Source organism: Solanum lycopersicum, chromosome 4 (genome assembly GCF_036512215.1).
Source record: "Solanum lycopersicum chromosome 4, SLM_r2.1".
Lineage (NCBI taxonomy): Eukaryota > Viridiplantae > Streptophyta > Magnoliopsida > Solanales > Solanaceae > Solanum > Solanum lycopersicum.
In genome coordinates, this window is record NC_090803.1 from 3865946 (window position 1) to 3885445 (window position 19500).

Genomic DNA, 19500 nt, shown 5'->3' on the forward strand with positions numbered 1-19500 from the left:
CTTTTCTTGTTAGGTTATATTATACATCCTCTAAAACAACAGTTTGCTCTAACTTCCAAGTATCTTGACAAACCATGTCGTTATAGAGAGGTTTGATGGTATGTGTTTTCCTTTTTTTCGTAAATTATTGCTGCAACCATTGTACCATAATCTGCAACAGCACTTGCAGCAAACAGGTGTGAATTAAGCAGCCAAAAGTTGCAGGACAAGTTGTGTTTAGGGATGGCAATGGGGCGGTGTAGGGCGGAGGCGGTGCGGGTTGAGCTTAACCCGTAAAAAAAAATTTCGCTCCGCCCCGCCACGCATAGCAACACTTTTCATTTTCAACCCGCTCCACCCCTCCCCACATAAGTTTTTTTGATATTTCTTTTTCTAGTTATGTTTGATACTAAAGTAAAAATTATAAAAATAAATTCATTTTTCCATTAAGTTGTATTAATTTAATAGGGTAATTACTTAAAGTTTTATTTTTTAGAAGTCAAATGGAAAATATGCAAGAAATTGTATTACTTTTATTGAACCATTTTCATTTATTATCTTGAATATTTTAGCAGCTTTTAATGAAATTATCTTAATAAATAATTTGTCACTCTATAATATGTAAAAAATTAAAATTAAGTTTGAACTCACATAAAATTACATGTACCCGCAATCCGCCCCGCCCGGCATTAATTTTAAAAAAATCCACTCCAATTTGCCCCGTATTCGACCCGCCCCACATAAACTTAAACCCGCCCTCCCCACTCCACATAGCTTTAAATTCACCCGCCCTGCATCCGCCCTGTCCCATACTCCCATTGCATCCCTAGTTGTGTTGAGAGTAGGAAAGTCAAACTTCGAAGTTACAAAGTACTCATTTGTCCATAATTACTTGTTCACTTTTGAATTGACACACCTATTAAGAGAACAATTATTAATATAGTGAGTTTACCATTTTATCTCTATTAATTATGAAGTGGATGAATTAAAACGTAAAGGTTTTTAACAAGTTCTATCTTTTTCAAAATAATTAATTAAGGGTATAACAGATAAAAAGAATTGTCCTTTTTATTGGATAAACTTTAGAAATCACATAGTTTTAATATGAATTAACAATCTACCCCTCTTTAGTTTGTAATTACATTAATCCCTTAAAAAGTAACACAAATCGGATACATGAATATGTAGCTCGAATACATTAAAGAGTTTCTCGGATACACTGTAACATAAATCAGATACATAATATGTAGCTCTGATACATTAAAAACTAGCTCGGATACATAATATGTAGCTCGGGTACATTAAAAACTAGCTTAGATACATTATAAAATAAATTGTATACATCATATATGTAGTTCGGATACATTAAATATTGGTTCGGATGTAGTTCGGATACATTATATGCTGGCTCGGATACATTAATATGTAGGTCAGATACATTTTAAAAAATAAGAAATTTTAGAAGTTTTCAAAAATTGAAGAGGAAGTTGAAAATAAGGAAAATATAAGACGTGTATTTGATTAATTTTTCCTTTTTTATATGTCAAAATGAACAACTAATTATGGACAACTAAAAAACGAAAAGTGAACAAGTAAATATGGACAGAGGGAGTATTTACTTTAGACATTAAATTTCTAATTCTCAATCTGCTGTTACCTGCAGCTAGAGGTGTCAATATTGGCTGGACTACCTCATCCGAGCTAATCCATATGGGCTTTAAAGTTTGACGGGTCAGGTCAGACCAAACCATTATTTTTGTGGGCCAAAAAATAGTCAATCCAACCCAAAAGTACGTGGACTATATGTTATGTTGAGCCAACCCAATTTTTTTTAAAGAAAAAATTACTTGGATTGGTACATTTTAACAAATAATTATTGTTTTTAGTGACATTTTTTATTTATTACAATTTATGGCAATACACAATAATACTATGTTAAATCAACAATTTGTATTAAAAGTGAATTATGTATGCAATATACATGTATTTTACCTTTTTTTTTAAATATGTTATGCTTGTTTGGTAAGAAATTGGCACATTGTATAATAAATATAATAAAAATGTGAAATAAATGTATTATCCATCAATAGAACTTGTATTTTATGTTAATAATAAATGTTCTAAAGCTATATTATAAATGTATTAAAAGTGATCAAGTGAAAAAATAATATTATTATTATAAATGGTAAATATTTTTTAGTATAGTATATTTATGCAAGTTTCCGTTTTTTAAAAGTGTATTTTTATAATTTCTTAAATCAAATTATAATTTAAAAATATTATCATAAATATAGACAAGAAAATATCATATGATATTATTGTTACTATATTATTTTAATCATTACATGTGTTAGTGATACTATTTGTTAATCAAATCTCCGAATAAAATTAACTTTATAATATTTATTAAAATTGATTCCAAGTAAAAATATAAATAGCTAAATAAAAATATTAACCTAATTATTTTTCAATTATCACAATATAAAACACCAAACATTATATTCATCAAGCACATCTGAATCAACTTGTGGCAAGTTTGTCTTAACATCTTCATATTCATCTTGTAGTTTATAAGAAAAAGTAACCTAGAGGAGATGATTGTTGGTTAATTAAGCTACGACTTACTGATAATTTAATAGTGTATTTTAAAGGTATATATATATTCACGTGAACATAAAATAATATCGCATAATAATAAATTGTAGCGTATCCTCGTGGACACGTTACACTATTATAGAGGATAAAAAGTCCTCTATAAATTTAATATCATAGCAATATTTTTGACCAAATTAAGATATTTTTCAAATCCATTTTTTTTCTTTTTTCTTTATAATAGTTACTTGAAGTGATTATAAAAACTCAATTGAATTTAGTAGCCAAATTTAAAGATCATTTATAATAGTACTTTTTTGTCTTCATATTCATGCCATAAATTGTAGTATATGCATATTTTAAGAATGAGAGAATTAGACCACAATTCTACGAAATTTCCTCAAAATGGTCCCTATATAATAATGCTTCTCAATTAATACACTTCAAATGTGTGTAATAGTTTTAACAATAATATACTATTTACTACATACAAATATATTTAATTTCCATCACGTGAATTCATTCATCACCAAGACAACTAAAAATAGAATCAGACCTAATCGTGACATGGTGTTACCCCATCTCGACTAAAAAGTGTTTCGAGTCTCCTCCTATTATCCCTAATCACTCTAATACATAATTGTACACCCCGAGACTCCAAACATCTGCGTAAAACCTTCCTTTAGGACTTAGTCGTATATATGTCTATTCTAGGTTGATGAACATCAAAACCTAAGTCTTTTTTCCTCTCCTTCGTTATCGATCATCCACATGTGCTTTTCCCCTCCTTAAATTCAATACACCTATAATATTTTCAAAATTTTGATAACTCGCAAAGAATATTCTATATTTTACCTAACATGATATTCTTATTTCCATCTTCATTTAAGAGTTTATGAAATCATATATATCGATCGATCTCTATTTAATGTAAAAAAGACAACAATTTTCTTTTGTACCAAACATACCCTAGCTACATGTAGTTGCTATGAAGTTTCCTTAGAGTTGTTGGATTGTAGTTAATTCAATTAATTCTTAAAGAATTGTTGCTTTCAAATTGTACACGTGCCATCATGTTAAATAATATTAGTAGGGGTTATAAACTTACAAGCAAAACCTAACCATTCGTACAATTATATTAATGCAAGTTGAAATAAAATGCCAAATTAATAAGACATATCACATCTCTTTCTGAATCACAATATAAACTCTTTCTACAAATGTCACTCTCTTCACTTTTCATTATTTTTGCCCCCCCCCCCCCACAACCGCAACGACGTTTATTTAGTGACATTTTAGTACTATGATCACAAGCTTACTATTCGTTCTATATAGCTAAAATTCGTAATTATATATTATGCAAGGATCGTGAATCAAGGGAAGAATGAGACCATAATTTGGAAGTCGCCCCCGACCGAGACCTAGATGGCAACAAATGTCACTCTCTTCACTTTTCATTATTTTTGCCCCCCCCCCCCCAACAACCGCAACGACGTTTATTTAGTGACATTTTAGTACTATGATCACAAGCTTACTATTCGTTCTATATAGCTAAAATTCGTAATTATATATTATGCATAATGTTTTAGTGTTATATTGGGATACGACTCAGACCTCGATAAATTTGATCTTAGCTTATTCATTGGCCAATTGGCCATGCTATACTAGCTAGGTCAACTACAAGTTTAACCCCCCACCCACCCCACAAACCCCTACCCCCATAGTCCAAATTTTTGAGTCAATAAAAGGGGATTTTTCTGAGTGAACTTTCTTTGTGACACTAAAGCTTTTTTTTGTTTAGGGTACATTTGTTTTCTTGCTCGTTAGCGTTTTACATATTATATAAGATATAAAATTAAAGTATATTTCGCGCTCATTCAACACCACTATATGGATGTTGCAAATGATAACCCAAGCAATGATGTTGTTGACATCCTCTCAACTCCTCGATTGAGTCGATATGAGAGCCAGAAACGTCGTGATTGGAACACGTTTTGTCAGTACATAAGAAATCATCATCCTTTAATGTCACTTCTTCAATGCAGCAGCATTCATGTTCTGGAGTTTCTAAGGTACGTATTGTTTGAATCATAATATTCAAAATTTTAATTAATAATATTCTTGTAGAGTGCTTTAGTTTAAGTGTATTGACACTTTAGATATGTTTAATTAGCATTATTTTGTTATATAGCTTACTATATATCTTGTGATAATATATAGGAGCTTTGTTTGAAAAAAATTACTCGTTTCTGTTTATTTGTCTTAGTTTTTTTTTCTTCAAAAAAGAATGACTCCAACCTGGTTTGACAATTCTTTAATTTCAACATTCCATGTTTTAAGATCACTGGATTAAATGATATTTCGATACATTATATCTTTAGTTTAAGAAAATATTTTTTAAAAAAGAAAATCGTTACTTTCTTAAACCTCATGTCAAATCAAATTAAAACATGATTTTTTTATTTTTTATTTTTGGATAGCTAGGTTCTATTTTTCAAAATTTGTTAGTCAAAATATAGGATTAAAACACATGAGGTTGATTTAAATTGAGGTATTAGTTAAGGATTTTTCTAGATTTTATGTTTGAAAATAAGCCTATATATATATATATAAATAGCTACCGATGTTCACTATATTTTTTATTTATAGTCAGGGACGAAGCTAGAATTTTTAAATCACGATGCTCGACAAAATATTATCGAGATTTACTTTCTAAGATTGGGTGCTTATCAAAAATACCTTTGTATATGTATGTTATCATAAAGGTTTGGAGCTAATAATAATTTGGGGATTCAATTGAATTATGTTATTCGACAAATATACCTCTTTTTATTTTTAATCTAGATTTACTTCCTAAAATTGATTGTTTATCGTAAATGCCTTTGTATGTCATTTTATAATGTTTTGAGCTAGTAACAACGAAGGGGTTCAACTGAATCTCGATATTGAATAACTATAACTTCTTTTATGGTTATACATAATAATTGTATATTGGTATAAAGAAGTTCAGAAAATTGCTTTTGAACTCTTTTTTTTTTAATAATTTAATATGAATTTCTGACTCCACTACTATTTATTACAATATATAGGTACTTGGACCAATTCGGCAAAACTAAAGTCCATAATTCAAATTGTCCATTTTTCGGGATGATAAATCCTCCGGCACCCTGTGCTTGCCCTTTAAGGCAAGCATGGGGAAGCCTGGACGCCCTTATAGGGCGTCTTCGTGCTGCTTATGAAGAACATGGAGGAAATTCGGAAATGAACCCGTTTGGGGCTCGATCAATTAAGCTATTTTTACGTGATGTTCGTAATTTTCAGTCCAAGTCTAGAGGAATTAGCTATGACAAAAAAAGAAAAAGATCAAAAAGAAATCACAAAAATATAATGGAAATGAAAGAAGTTGATCATCAAATTCATGATGATAAGAATGTAGGTGCAAATCTTTAATTTGTGGACAAGCTAATATTGTTGTTTTAGTAATTTTCTTGAGTTTAATCAAGTGTTGGTACAATGTAAAATAACAAACATCATTTTTCATATATTAACTTCTTTTCATTTTCTTTTTACCGATCAAATAAGTAACTAAGACGAACAAATTAAAACAGATCATACAATACTATATATCATGCTTTCACACTTGTTTGTTGTTGTTGTTGTTGTTTCCTGAGTTGATAATTGAGGTGGATATATAATATGATAATGTTATCATGTTATATTTTAATTTATGTGATGGTATTTGGTTCAACACGATGCTCAAGAATTTTTTTTTTGAAACTTATGATCTGAAATGAATCTTATACGTTTTATTTTGTCTATAAATCATCTCATTAAAGATGAAATAAGTAATTTTTGAATAAATTTGTGTTTTGCTTTTTGTTCTTTATTAAGGGTTAGGATTAGTTAGGTTAAATATATTTTCTGATGCACTAAACTTTCCTAGTGTAATCAATGCTACTAATAGCAGAAATCACAATTTCTAATTTTGGAATGCATTATTTTCATAATTACTTCATGATTTATGAAATAATTATAGATATAAATATTAATGAACGTCTAAGTGAAAAAGTGAAAGTCGTAAAAAATAATAAAATCTATGTAACTTAAGTCGATAGTTATTCAGAAACGACATTCTTACGTCTTAAAGTAGAAATAAGATATACGTATACTCTACTCTCTTACGAAAACCCTAAATTTGTCTCTTAAAAGAGTGGCACAACACACCAATCTCCCACAAATTTATCAACAACCAATAACATAAATTCCTCAATATGTGGAACTTAACATGACTCCTGATGCTGACACGTGTCCATCTGTGGGGCCCACCTATCTAAACTCCCCCCCACACATCATGTACCACTTGTCGGGGAACAACAAAGGCCTCGATTATCGAGCCGAAAATCAACGGTTGTGATCATGACACGTGGCAGTATGAATGCATCTCATCCGTTGAATTATGTCCGTACAAACACTTGCATATTTCCATCTTTGGCTTTATCGCATGTTTGCTATTTAAAGGTACTTGATGATAATTACATGTTACTAAAAAAAAAAACATTAGTTTAATTTATATTATTAATTATTTTTACTTCTTGATTTAGGGTTTTTATATTATTATTACTTTGAATATTTTTAGGGTTTTGGGGGGAAACAAAATGTTATGATTATTGGCATGGTTTGGTGTGGGGAGAATGTGGTCCTCACATTTTTGGAATTTGCTCAATGAAAAAATATAATTATTTTTTTTTAATAGAAGTGGCAAAGTATTAAAATAAAAAAATGATAAAGTGCACTAGACACCAATTTTGATATTGTTATTCAATTTGTGTTAATTTTAACAAAACGTGTAACTTTGAATGTGGTGTAAGATATTTATTATTGAGGTTCAAGCAAAAATGACTGAAGTTGATTTATGTCGATATATCTAAAATTTCAACTAAAAATTATTGAATGTCAATTATATAATATTTAGAGATGGCATGTTGATTACATATGCAAAAATATCTAAAAACATGAATACATTTATATAACGGTGAAAAATATACAATCCGAGATTGTTTTTTTCACAGATCTTACTTATGTAACCTTAACGTAACTCAACAACAACAACAATAACAATAAATCCAGTAAAGGTGTAACTCGTGAGAAGATAGTTATTGTTTGACGTTTAATTATGAAAAAATTGTATATAATAGCAAACTAATAACCTAAAATAAATGGAGTAGCTAGGTTTAATTCAATTGTGCTCCATAGCAAACGTTTGCAAAAAAATTGTCAGGCGTCTATCTCCAAATATCTCGCTCGCCACTCTCCTTCAATCTCTCGCTCGCTTCCTCACTTTTTATAAAAACAAATGTATAAAAATTGTTTCTAATTGTATAAAGCAGAGAAAATTGTATCAATACATATATTTTTGTTCCCCTCTCTCCCCTCTCACGGATCTCGCTCGCCACCCTCGCCTTTCTCACTTATACAAACAGAAACGCAATTTATACATCTCGCTTTCTCGTTTCTGTTTGTATAAATTGTGTTTCTGTTTGTATAAAGCGTGAAAAAATTGTATATACACATGCAAGTACATATAAATTCGTCCTATACACTTATAATTATACAATAAAAATACTCCTCTGCCCAGTTTCTTTTGTCTTTCTCTCTTTCTCGTTTTATACAATTTTCAAATTGTATCTAATTTCTCTCTTTTTTGTTTTATACAATTTTCAAATTGTATCTAATTTCTCTCTTTCTCATTTTATACAATTCAATTCAATTGTATATTCCTTGTCAAATCTCTTTTGTCTTTCTCTTTTTCTCATTTTATACAAATTCAAATTGTATATCTATACACTTATAATAATACAATTCGTTTTTATACAGTTCTTTACCTAAGTGTCTTTCTCTTTCTTGTTTTATACAATTTGCTTCAAGTGTATATGTATAGTGAATTATACAGTTTCTATGTTTGCAATGGAGCGCAATTATGCACACTTTGCTATAACATACAAATATAAAATTTTTATTTACTATACGTAAAAGTTGCCCTTTAATTATTGATACTCATTTACCATAAAAATGGAAAATTAACTTCCTACAGTTATGTGTCATAAAGTTAATTTTCTTATATTTATTTTAGGGAAAATGCACAAGTACCCCTCAACCTATGTCCGAAATCTCACAGACACGCTTATACTATACTAAGGTTTTATTACCCCTGAACTTATTATATAAGTAATTTTTTTATCCTTTTTCAGCCTACGTGGCACTATCTTGAATAAAAAGTCAATCAGCGTTGGGCCCACAAAATAGTGTCACGTAGACCGAAAAAGAATAGAAAATTATTAATAAAATAAGTTCGGGGATTAGTAAAACCTTAGTACAATATAAATGTGTATCTGAAATTTCGAGCATAGGTTGAAGAGGTACTTATACATTATCCCTTTATTTTAATTGAATTTCAATTCACTTGCCCCAATTAACTACTTGACATTAGTTTTCTCTTTTATACTAAAAGATTTTCATCAGAACATTATTATCCAATTTACAAATATTACTGTTCATCTGTCATATACTCCATTATTCCATTTCATATGACTCTTTCGATTACGAAATTCAAACAAATCTGATCTTTAAAATCTGATCTTTAATGATAAATTTTTCATAAATCTTCTAAACATTCAAATTATCAATTATTACGATTTATTAGTACTTTTTACGTAGCTTACAAATATATAAATCTTATTTCAAAAAAACTAAAAATCTCATGAGCAAATTGCAAGTCAAACTTAAGTTATTCAACTCTCGAAGAATGAATTGTCTCACATAAATCAGAACAAAGAGATAATTGTTTTTTTCTAAAAATATTTCCTCAAATTGTGCTTATCTATAGGTTGCAAAGTTGTTGGGTCAAATCCTTGCTGAAATGTATTGTTATGATTGCATGCATCAATACAAAGGAACAAGACAAATATACTCAAAATTATCGTAAATAATATGTAGATACCTTCTATCATATTTTCAAGACTTTGATACTCCTGTCGTCTAAAAATTGAAGCATATATACCTTTCGTACTAACGAAGATACACTTGTCATAATCTAAAATTGCATCACATATCATTATTAAGTCTTTCGTTAAAGTGAAAGGCTATATGCTCTAATTTTTGAACTGCACATCAATGTCCCAAAAGTATGACGAAAGATATTTGCGCACCACTCACTATTTACGATAGTTTGAGGTATATTGTCCTTTTCCCCAATCGAAATTAAGTGAATGCATACCATTTATAACAACCTGATAATACACAAGTTTTAAACTCACATCTCCAAGTATAAATTAAGGAACTTTTCTATAACAAAGATTGAAAAATGTATTTTCTATTTTCAATAACCTTCCTCAAAAGAATTTCAAGAACCAAAAGTCCAAAAGTAACTATGTGCCAGCCTTTTTTCATCTTCCTGTTAAGAGCCAGTGCAAAAATTCAAGAAATGGGGTTAACCTAATGCAATTTAACCTAAAACTAGAATGTGACTTAAGCATTTACAGGGTTAACTCCTTATGAGAAGTCCAGGCCTCGACGAGGCTGAAAATCAAAATCATCTACCTCGCTTATCAATCTCTTCATTAAGAAGTCGAGTCATTAAACCTTGATTAGGGGTCAAATTATTGGTTTTGAGAAGATTGTTCAATGCATGAAGTTCTTCACAGTTTGCCTTCTTAAGTAGGCCACTCAGAACTATATCAGCTCGAGTAGGATCATTTGAGATCTCGGATTTTATATTGAGTTTTGAACGGTCCACAACTAGGGAAGATTGTACAGTCTGCATCAAGGGTTTAGATTTCCAGAATTCAGAACATACCCGGTTTATATCCATATCTTGAATGGCCTGCAATGAGAAGAAAAGATACTGTCAAGACGAGATCTTTTAGGCTTCCCTTCAGTTTCCATTTTGTTCCGCATTTTTATTTTATCTATAAGATTATAGGCAACTGAAATTTTTCTCCGGATTTGAAGTTAGTGAACCTTGGATCTAATATTAATTTCAAGAACATATGTGAAAGAACCTGTACAATCTCTGTTGTTGAAAAACCAAACATTTCCATGCCCTCAACACTTCCAGGTGGTTGCAAAGGCAAAAGCTTTGGCTTTCCCAACTTATGTTGCTTTAAAATTTCTTGATTCACTCTCTCGCGGACCATATCCCAGCATTTAACAGGGGACAAGTGAACAAACACTTCATTGGGACAACGCTCAAGTGTAACCTGCAAGTTCATTTATCTGCTTAAAAGAGACACTAGAACGGCAGGAAATAGCATAACAATATGACACCATAACGGCATGAATAACCAAATAACACACAGATATAGAGATGTCAACTAAGCTGGCACATGAAGGAAAACCCAAAAAAAAAAGGCAAAACAGGTAAGACTCTGAAGTAACCCTCAATCCTGTAGGCTTTGAAAGTTATACCACTACAAGACTAATTCATTTAAGCTAATATAGACCTCTCGTCTAAAGGGATGAAAACTTGTGGCAGTCAAACTTGCCCTAACAGCAAATTACAACCAAAGAAAAACTCACAAAGCTTTTGAAAGAAATAATAAATCTAACTTGTAGCCCTTGGAAATCTGCTGGAGAGATCACAAAGCTTCATGGAGAAACCCCTTGATGATAAATGTTTAATAGACATGTTATCAAACTAACAAGAAAATAAAGTGTGCCTCAACTCTACATGGAAAACTTAAAGCAGAGGAGACAAGAAAGGAACTGCGGCAGAATTAAGTGCACCACAATATCACAAAATAAGAATTAAAATACCACAGGTACACACAAAAATCAAAATCTGACAAATAGCTCCATTCAAACAGAATATCCAATACCATAAACAGTGGGCCATCTCGTCCTGCATCTATAACTTCAGAAATATAGTGAGACATATTTGTTGGATCTAAAACATCAATGTATCTGACCCGGCTCCTGAATCCTGCATTTAACAAAAGAACAAAGTTGTCTATCATCACTTCCAAGAGTAAGAGTAAAAATAATACAATTATTTCACATGTATTATACCCTTGGGATAAATAACCCGGTTGTCACACCATAACTTCCCAGGCTGGATAACTCCATAATCCAGAGGTTCCACATTACAAGCGAGTCTCCTCACCACTTTTGCAATCCGAGGACCTTTCTGGCGAAAACCTCTGTCCAAATTGTTTTGAGAGACGGGAGAGTCACCTGATAAAGGTTGTGCACACTCCATGGTCTTATTCTGGCTACCTTCTTTATTTGGTTTACAGTCGAATGGTTGACGGGACTGAGGACAAGTATCTGCAACCTGAGGGGCTTGGGCATGTCTATCAATATCCATATTTACAGACGAACCTCCAATGAAAGAATGAGTATCTTGATTAGGTCCACGATGTATTTCATCTTTTGAATTATCCTCAACTTTCATGCTCTCTGAACTAGGTGAACAATTAATTCCATCTTTAGTGACTCTTGCACTATCGATTGATGTTGTTGGGACAGGTTTATCATTGTTACCCATGTTCACTGTCTGCTTTCCCGCCGTATCTTTTGAAGGAATTGAATTGTCCATCTCATCTCCCTCATCATCACTGAGCAGGATCACAACATCATTAAGACTTGAAGTTCCCTTCACTTCACGTTTATCTGTTGATAATTTCTTATGACACAAGCCACCCTCAACGGACAGCTGAGTAACTGGAGTTCTATAAACAGGACCCACCTTTAAGGATTCACTTCTGCCCTGGAAGCCATTCTGTGCCCCCTCAATTCCATGAGAAGCATTGTCAGGCATAGAGGACGCCTTGATTGATTCTGAAGCTAATGGCTCCCTGGATAGTTTATCTTTATGCGGTGAAAAAGCACTGCTGCTGGCCTTCATCAAGAGTGCTGAAGTTCCATCATCTTTTTCCTTTTTCACGGAAGCTATAGAGGGTCCTGCACTTGCCTCTTTTAGCACTGATTCCTCAGGTTTAAGAGATAATTTACCAGCAATCCCTGCAACTTGCCGCTCTTTATTTACATAAGAACTCAAAGCTAATCCAAGATCTTGTCTTGCCCATCGATAAATTGCACTCAATTTCCCTTCTAAAGCATCAACTAGTACATTTAATTCATTGATGTCATAACGGAAGAGGAAAAATTTGGCACCCCAGGAACAAGTACACAGTTGTTTTGCATGGTTCAAGCATGCATATTTGTCGGGCGAACAATTGTGACAGCCGGCTGCGGACAGGTGTAGATCAAAAAAACACACACTACATTCCCTCTCATTAGTAGCATCAAAAGTGCTCTCCATCTTTAGTGCTTGTGAAGAATTGCAAAGAAACTCCCTCCTGACTCTCTCCATCTCAACTCGGTTCTGCACAAAACATAACTTAGCAGTGAAGTTGTATACTAGGCTTAGTAACATAATTTATATGAACATAGAACTTAAATGTGGTATCAGTGTGATAACCCCTATAAGTGTCGGTCTAACCCCAATCACCCCCCACCCCACCCTTCTATTTTAAAAAAAGAATACAAGGAAGAAGATAGGAAAATACACCCTCAATGCAACAAAAGTAAAAACAGAGGGAAATGGAAAAGGAATTAAGGACTATCTATAGATAGAATAAGGGCGTCACTATGTGCACATTTGCCTAAAGAATGCAACTATTCTATTCGAAAAATTCTACCTTCAATGCTTTTGACAAAACTCCATCTTTTCCGCAAACATCTTTCCATCTTAAATTATTTGAGGTATTCTTCCTCAATAAATTAAGTTCCCAGTGCGCTTTGACTGCATCTCGAGCTGCTCCTAATAATAGTTTATCATGGGATATGGAAGTTTTCCGTCCTTGCTCGCGGTAATGCTCAATCGCATTCTGCCCATGGGGTAACCAATCAACAGGAGCAACATTTACTGCTTCAGCACAATTGAAGCCACAATTGAAACCAGCATGATATGCTCTTGGGAAGGTCAAAACAAACTCTCCAGGATTTTGCACACAACGATACACTGGGACTCCCTCAGACTTCAATATGGAGGGAGATAGTTGTGTAACCTGCATAAATAATAGGTTATTATTTAAAAAAATAAGCCACCTATAAGGAGATGTTCCAACTTCTATGAAGCAAATTAACTGTCAGATTTGTAAAGAACAATCTACTACATGACTCATCAGACAAATCTTCCACAAGAAGAGTAAGATTTACAGTAAGACAGTTTCTTGTTTACACTTCAATTTAATGAGGACCCTATAGCATTGCAACACTATGAATGGGATCACATGTCACCTGTAGCTCACAACCCTAAAAAGACGTGGCAGTAGTAGAGGTTCTTCAGCAAAGTAAGTCATTTTTAAACAAAGATTACCAACAAAGAGACAAGTAATTAGGATTCAATTACTTTTTTGATAAAATGAAGATTGGGCTCACCAGCTTGTGAAGAAGATCTGGCTGCTCTTCAAAGAGATCAGGTAAGTGTTTCCTCATAGCAGCCTCCAACTTTGATGCATCTGCGCCAGGCACACCATACCACATTTTTGGAGCCCCGAAATGCATGTAATTTAATGAGTATAAATGGTGATCTTCAACATGCTGTCGAGTAAAAATTTAGAAAAGAGAATTGGTTAGTAAATAAGAGAAAAGCCCAAGGTTTGTTATATTTTCAGGTTATTAAAGAAAAGAATGATCATCCAAATCATATATTTCAAGCTAACTAAATTAGGGTTACCCAATTCAAGAGAAAAGGATTATCAAGAGCTGACCCAATAACAAATGGTACTTATTTTCCAAAAATATGAACTCAAGAATACTGCCTTTACTCCGCAATGCAAGAGGAAGGAATAATCACAATCAAGCAATCACTAATACCACCCATCAATAGTTCAATAAACATGATCAGGAGATTTATTCGATCAGCAATTATGCATATTTCTAGTCTTATTGAAGGTTTTACAAGTTCTTTTTCTGAAAAAAAAACATTATTTAGAAGTTTTTTAGCATAAGTGGAAGATTTTGTAGTAAAGAAGCTTACGGGCTCAAAACAAAATTGTAGGAAAGATGCATATGAAAAAGGTAAGTGCTAATTATTTTTCAACATGTCAGAGCAACCTATTAAAAAGAAAGAAGCACCTGCAGATCTACGCAGTCCACAGAAAGAGTTGCTCAGGTAATTGCACCCAATAAACTTCAGTTTACCACAGTACATTATGAAGCAATTGAGGGGAACTATTTCACTTACCCAACAGAACGATGAAAAGCACATTCCTATGTACAGCCACGGCACCAAGACACCAGATATATCACTGCTCTCATATGTAAGAACAGAACCGGTAAGCCTTGGAAAATTATTCAAGTTCCACCCTGAGTTCAGATACTTGGTGTCAGAAGAGCCAACTTGATGGTCATGTTTAGGGAACCCACTTCCAAATACTCCAGTTTCCAAGTCAGCCCCATAAAGCACCTGGGAAATGATGACAAAGGAAGACAGAAAGGAGGGAAGTGTTATACATCCTAGATGGAATCCATAAGAAGTAAAAAAAGATAATCAACATGAATGCCACCTCAATCTCTTCAGTGGGTTTCTCGACCATCCGCCAATATTCACCCTCGATGTTCTCCAAGGAGGGGCATTGTCCTTCATTTTGCCTGAAGTACTGGGCCTTAAAGTCATCAGCATACTTCTGAAATGCTTCCAGAGTAAACTCTGGACCAGGTTCAAATCCAAATCTCTCAGCATCACCAAGGTTCCTATTGTCAACACTACCATTACCAAGGTCTACTCCAGGTTTTAAGCATCTTCTTCTTTTCTTCTTCTTATGAATATTAGCTTCCCACATCCTTCTCATCGAATCTCGATTCTGAAGTTTGTCAATCCTCTGAATACGGGTAGCAAATTTGGATTTCTCCCATACATTTTTTTCCTCAAGAGGGCATGGAGGTTTCCACGAAACAGGTGGTACTATGCGACAAATTCCATATGTCTCTGCTTTGGAGCGTATGCTAGCCATATACGTCAGGGTATCTTCAAATTCCTGGAGATTGGAAAAAGTTGTTGAGAAAACTTGACCAGGCAAGACTCATAAAACTTCCTTCAAATTATGGGATAACAAAAGTGAATGTGTGGTGTGTTAAAATAGATATACTGAAAGGAGTTAATTAGCCAATTAAAATAGAACCTTTTCAGTTGGATAGAACACTGGAGCGTCTCCAAGATCGGGCCTAGAAGCTTCCTCTGGCCGCCATCTCGCAGTTACCTGTTCCAAGCTTGAAATTTTAAAACAGCATATACATGTGATAGACCTACAACTCTCTATTATAATGTCTCATATCTCCTATAACTTTATGTTTGTGAATTCAACTCCATTGGCAGCTAAACAGTTTTGTGACAAGAGTGTTAAGTGCTGATCTCATCTTAATTACCAATGCTTAATTAAGATACCCATAATAGGCTGATAAAATGAAACACAGACAAATCAGTTCACTCCATATACTGACCCTTTGGCAGTTGAGACACCCTTCACATCCTCGGATGACCCCTTTCGGAAGTGAAGACCTTACAGAGGGATTCTGCACAAGAGGAAGAGAACATGAGAGGTGCGGAAGTAAACTTTTTTGCAAGTAATAGGCTAGCTACTCAACCTGATCAGAACCAGATTCATCTTCTGAGCTTTTCTCATATTTCCCATAGTTTACCCCAGGTTTACGCCTAAGTGACTTCATCATCTTTACATCTTCATTACCTTCAATATTTGTTTCTACCTGACTTCTATGTGATTTTGACTCACTCGCTGTGGATGACTGATTAATCCTGAGTCGATTATTTTCCACCTGTTTTAGGGTGAAGGGTGCAAGTGACTCAAAACCAGGCGGAATTGCTGAAATGTCCATATCTTCTTCTTTGATGCAATGTCTAACAAGTTCGGTCCCCATCCTCCAGACTGCGAGAAATTAATATACATGTCAGTCAAGTCAAGAGTCTGCACTCTCGACTTCCCTTCATAAATATGGAAGAAAACCGAAGGTTTATATGGAAACTCAAGAAGTATATATAGCTACTTGAGACAAAAATCAGACGGCCAAAGCTGAATGCACAAATTGATAATTACGATTTTTCTCTGAGAATCTTTTCTAACATATGAATCCTCCCAAGTGAAGTTTAAAATCCATGCAAGGACAACAACCAAATATATGATAACCTTTCAAGAGTGGCTGATGCTTGTGCACAAATATATACATATAAATACACAAGAAAACTCTTGAATCAGTCCTCCAACTTCAGACACAGATTCCAAAAGTAGTACAGATCTACGAAAACAGTGAAATGCAAACAGTGTTCTGCATCTGACCTGAACAATGTGGTCCAAGCAAGTTGTCGTTCGTTCAAGAATTATAATGGAATTAAAACAAAGTTTCCTATACAACAGATTTATTTAAGGAATTTACCCAGTAGAGTTTTCAGCCACAGCACAAATTCATTACTCAGTAATAACTAAATTAAACAAGAAGTCAATGACTATAGTATACGCAAACCATACCCCTACCTTGGAAGGTAGAGAGGTTGTTTCCATAGAAGCAGAACAAAAAAGAAACAACTAAAGCGAAACCCTTCACAGCAAAATACAATAGCTACACTAAACAGTGCGATAATCAAAGTACAAGCGACAACAGATAATAACAAACATCAAATCACAAAATTAAACAGTAAAACACCCTAATCAAAACTATGATCAATTTAGAATGATCATCAACTCACCAAAAATTATCCAATTAATCAAAACATTCATTCATATACACAGTAAAATCACCAAAATAACCTTTCTTAGAAATTCAGAACAGAACCATATATACTTACATATTCTTGATCCACTGATCTAATAACCTTCAACTCCAGTTTTCTACATCCATTCAAACAAATAAAAATCAGTTACCCCAAAAGAAAAAATCAAATCACAAAACAACAACAACAACAACAAACATAATATAATCCCTCAAGTGGGGTCTAGACACAGATAACACGTACGCAAACCTTACCACTACCTTCATCAAACTCACACAAATAGCTCAAACAAATAATTACATAAATTTAAAACAATAAATATCAAACATAAACCAAATATTCATAATCAGATTCAACAGATCTAAGCTTTAATAATATTCACAACCTTTAATTAAAAATCAAATTTTTTTTTAAAAAAAAAAAAAAAATAACCCTAACCCAGTACTGAAACAAACATGGTACCCACCATAACAGCTTCTGGTCAACAATTTGCTTTCAATTTCTCACCCAGAATACCAAAAAACCCTAATTATTTTTTTTTAGATGAATCTGTAATCTAGAAAAATTAAACACTAAATTATAGATTGTGAAAATAAATTTAAGAAATCCAAATACAGATGAATGAATCCTCTTTTAATTTTTTAATTTTTTTTTTCTTATTTTGGTAGGGCTAAATTCAGATAAAAGATCGGATAAAGGTACACCGCTTGAAAGAATTTATTTTTGATTTACCTTAAAGAGGAAAAAAAATTGTGAAATAATAATAATAATAATAATAGTAACTATAATAATGAAAAGGAAGAACCCTAACCATTATAAATGAACGGATCGGTGCACTAAGACTCTCGTTATTTTTATAATTAGAGAAAAAAAGTCGAGTTATAATAATTGTGTTAAAACTTTCAACAGTTAAATTACGTTTTCGATATATGTGAAATATAGAAGAAAGTCGAACTATGAGGATTTTATGTTCTCGATATTTATGAAATTTAGAAGGGAATCGAACTACGAAAATGTTACTTTTATCTCGTAAAAAATGATAAAATTAGATAAAAATAATATATTAAATTTTCTATGTTCTATATAATCTATGGGCAAATTTCCACCTTGAAACTCTACGCGTGTTTGAACGTGCCCAATTTCTTTAGGGAAACGTTTTGTATTTAATTTATTTGTTTACTTTTTATATTTATATAAATAAAAATAATATAATTCATGTAATAAAAAAAAAAGAGTTTGTTATTCAAAGTACTAAGAAGGATTTGGTTGAGAATTTAATTGAGTATTAACTTACTTTCTGATTTTATTAGCGAAATTTTTATTTTTTTATGAGCAAAAATAGTAATAATATACTCGGTATAATTTTATAAAGAGAGTTTAAAATGGTATGATATACCTAGAAGTTATCGAAAGAAATGATACTTTTAACGTGTTTTTAACGAAATTAATATTTTAAAAGGCGTTTAGTAAAATTTAAATAAATTATTTAAAATGGAAAAAAAAATTAGAGAATTATTCTTACCGATGATTATTGACATGAATTTTGAGGGGTAGAGAGATGAGTTTGCTTTATTGGAAGTGGAACCTTTGGTTATAAGTTTTATAAAAAGCATATAATATATGCATTATATGTGGATACATATTCTTTATTTATAAAATATCTTAAGGAAGTGGGCAATATTTTCCTTAATTTAATAGGATAATGAAAAGTTTTTTATAGGATACTTTTTGCAAAGTCAAAATTGGTTATGGGCTTAAGGTTAAGCCCAATTGAATTAGGATTTGGTACTTGAGTTTGCTTTGAACATGAAAATAAATTGGATCGGTTTTTAGGGTTCGTTTGGTAGAGTATATTTGTAAATATGATACTGAGTAAATGTGATGCTTCTTTTGTTTTAATTTATGTAGCATTTTTTATTTTTTGAGAATCAAATAGTTTAAGTTTGAACAGGAATTTCCGTGTGAAATTTTTGTGTTTTTTTATATGAAATTTATATATTTGTAAACTGCATAAAAGGTATTATAAATCACAATAAATGACAAAGATATATGAAAAATGCACCAATCAAAGATAGACTTATTTAAATTTTGAATTCGAAAAGTGTCTCTTAAGGTGGGACGGATGGAGTAGATGTATTAGTTTT

At 32.3% G+C, this 19500-nt stretch overlaps 1 protein-coding gene and 1 long non-coding RNA gene across 6 annotated transcripts; one reads left to right on the plus strand and one right to left on the minus strand.

Moving 5' to 3' along the window:
* The first annotated feature begins 3849 nt into the window (after positions 1-3849).
* LOC101247206 (uncharacterized) lies at positions 3850-6133 on the plus strand. Its single transcript, XR_011220528.1, has 2 exons — positions 3850-4643; positions 5661-6133. It is a non-coding gene; the product is annotated as an uncharacterized lncRNA (long non-coding RNA).
* A 3791-nt stretch (positions 6134-9924) lies between these two features.
* LOC101246913 (putative lysine-specific demethylase JMJ16) lies at positions 9925-19044 on the minus strand. 5 transcript variants are annotated; one of them, XM_026030602.2, is made up of 13 exons: positions 18879-19044; positions 17432-17474; positions 16219-16517; positions 16075-16146; positions 15756-15833; positions 15141-15611; positions 14819-15040; positions 14011-14172; positions 13269-13637; positions 11635-12952; positions 11445-11548; positions 10629-10826; positions 9925-10450 (listed from the first exon to the last, which is right to left on the minus strand). In XM_026030602.2, exons 3-13 carry the CDS (start codon positions 16507-16509, stop codon positions 10160-10162), a joined length of 3576 nt encoding a protein of 1191 aa, XP_025886387.1. In that variant the 5' UTR covers positions 16510-16517; positions 17432-17474; positions 18879-19044; the 3' UTR covers positions 9925-10159. The 5 variants fall into 5 exon arrangements, with proteins under 5 accessions (XP_025886387.1, XP_010319278.1, XP_010319277.1 ...); XM_010320976.4 differs by lacking the exon at positions 18879-19044 and adding an exon at positions 18168-18418; XM_010320975.4 differs by lacking the exon at positions 18879-19044 and adding an exon at positions 18089-18181.
* Positions 19045-19500: the final 456 nt, after the last annotated feature.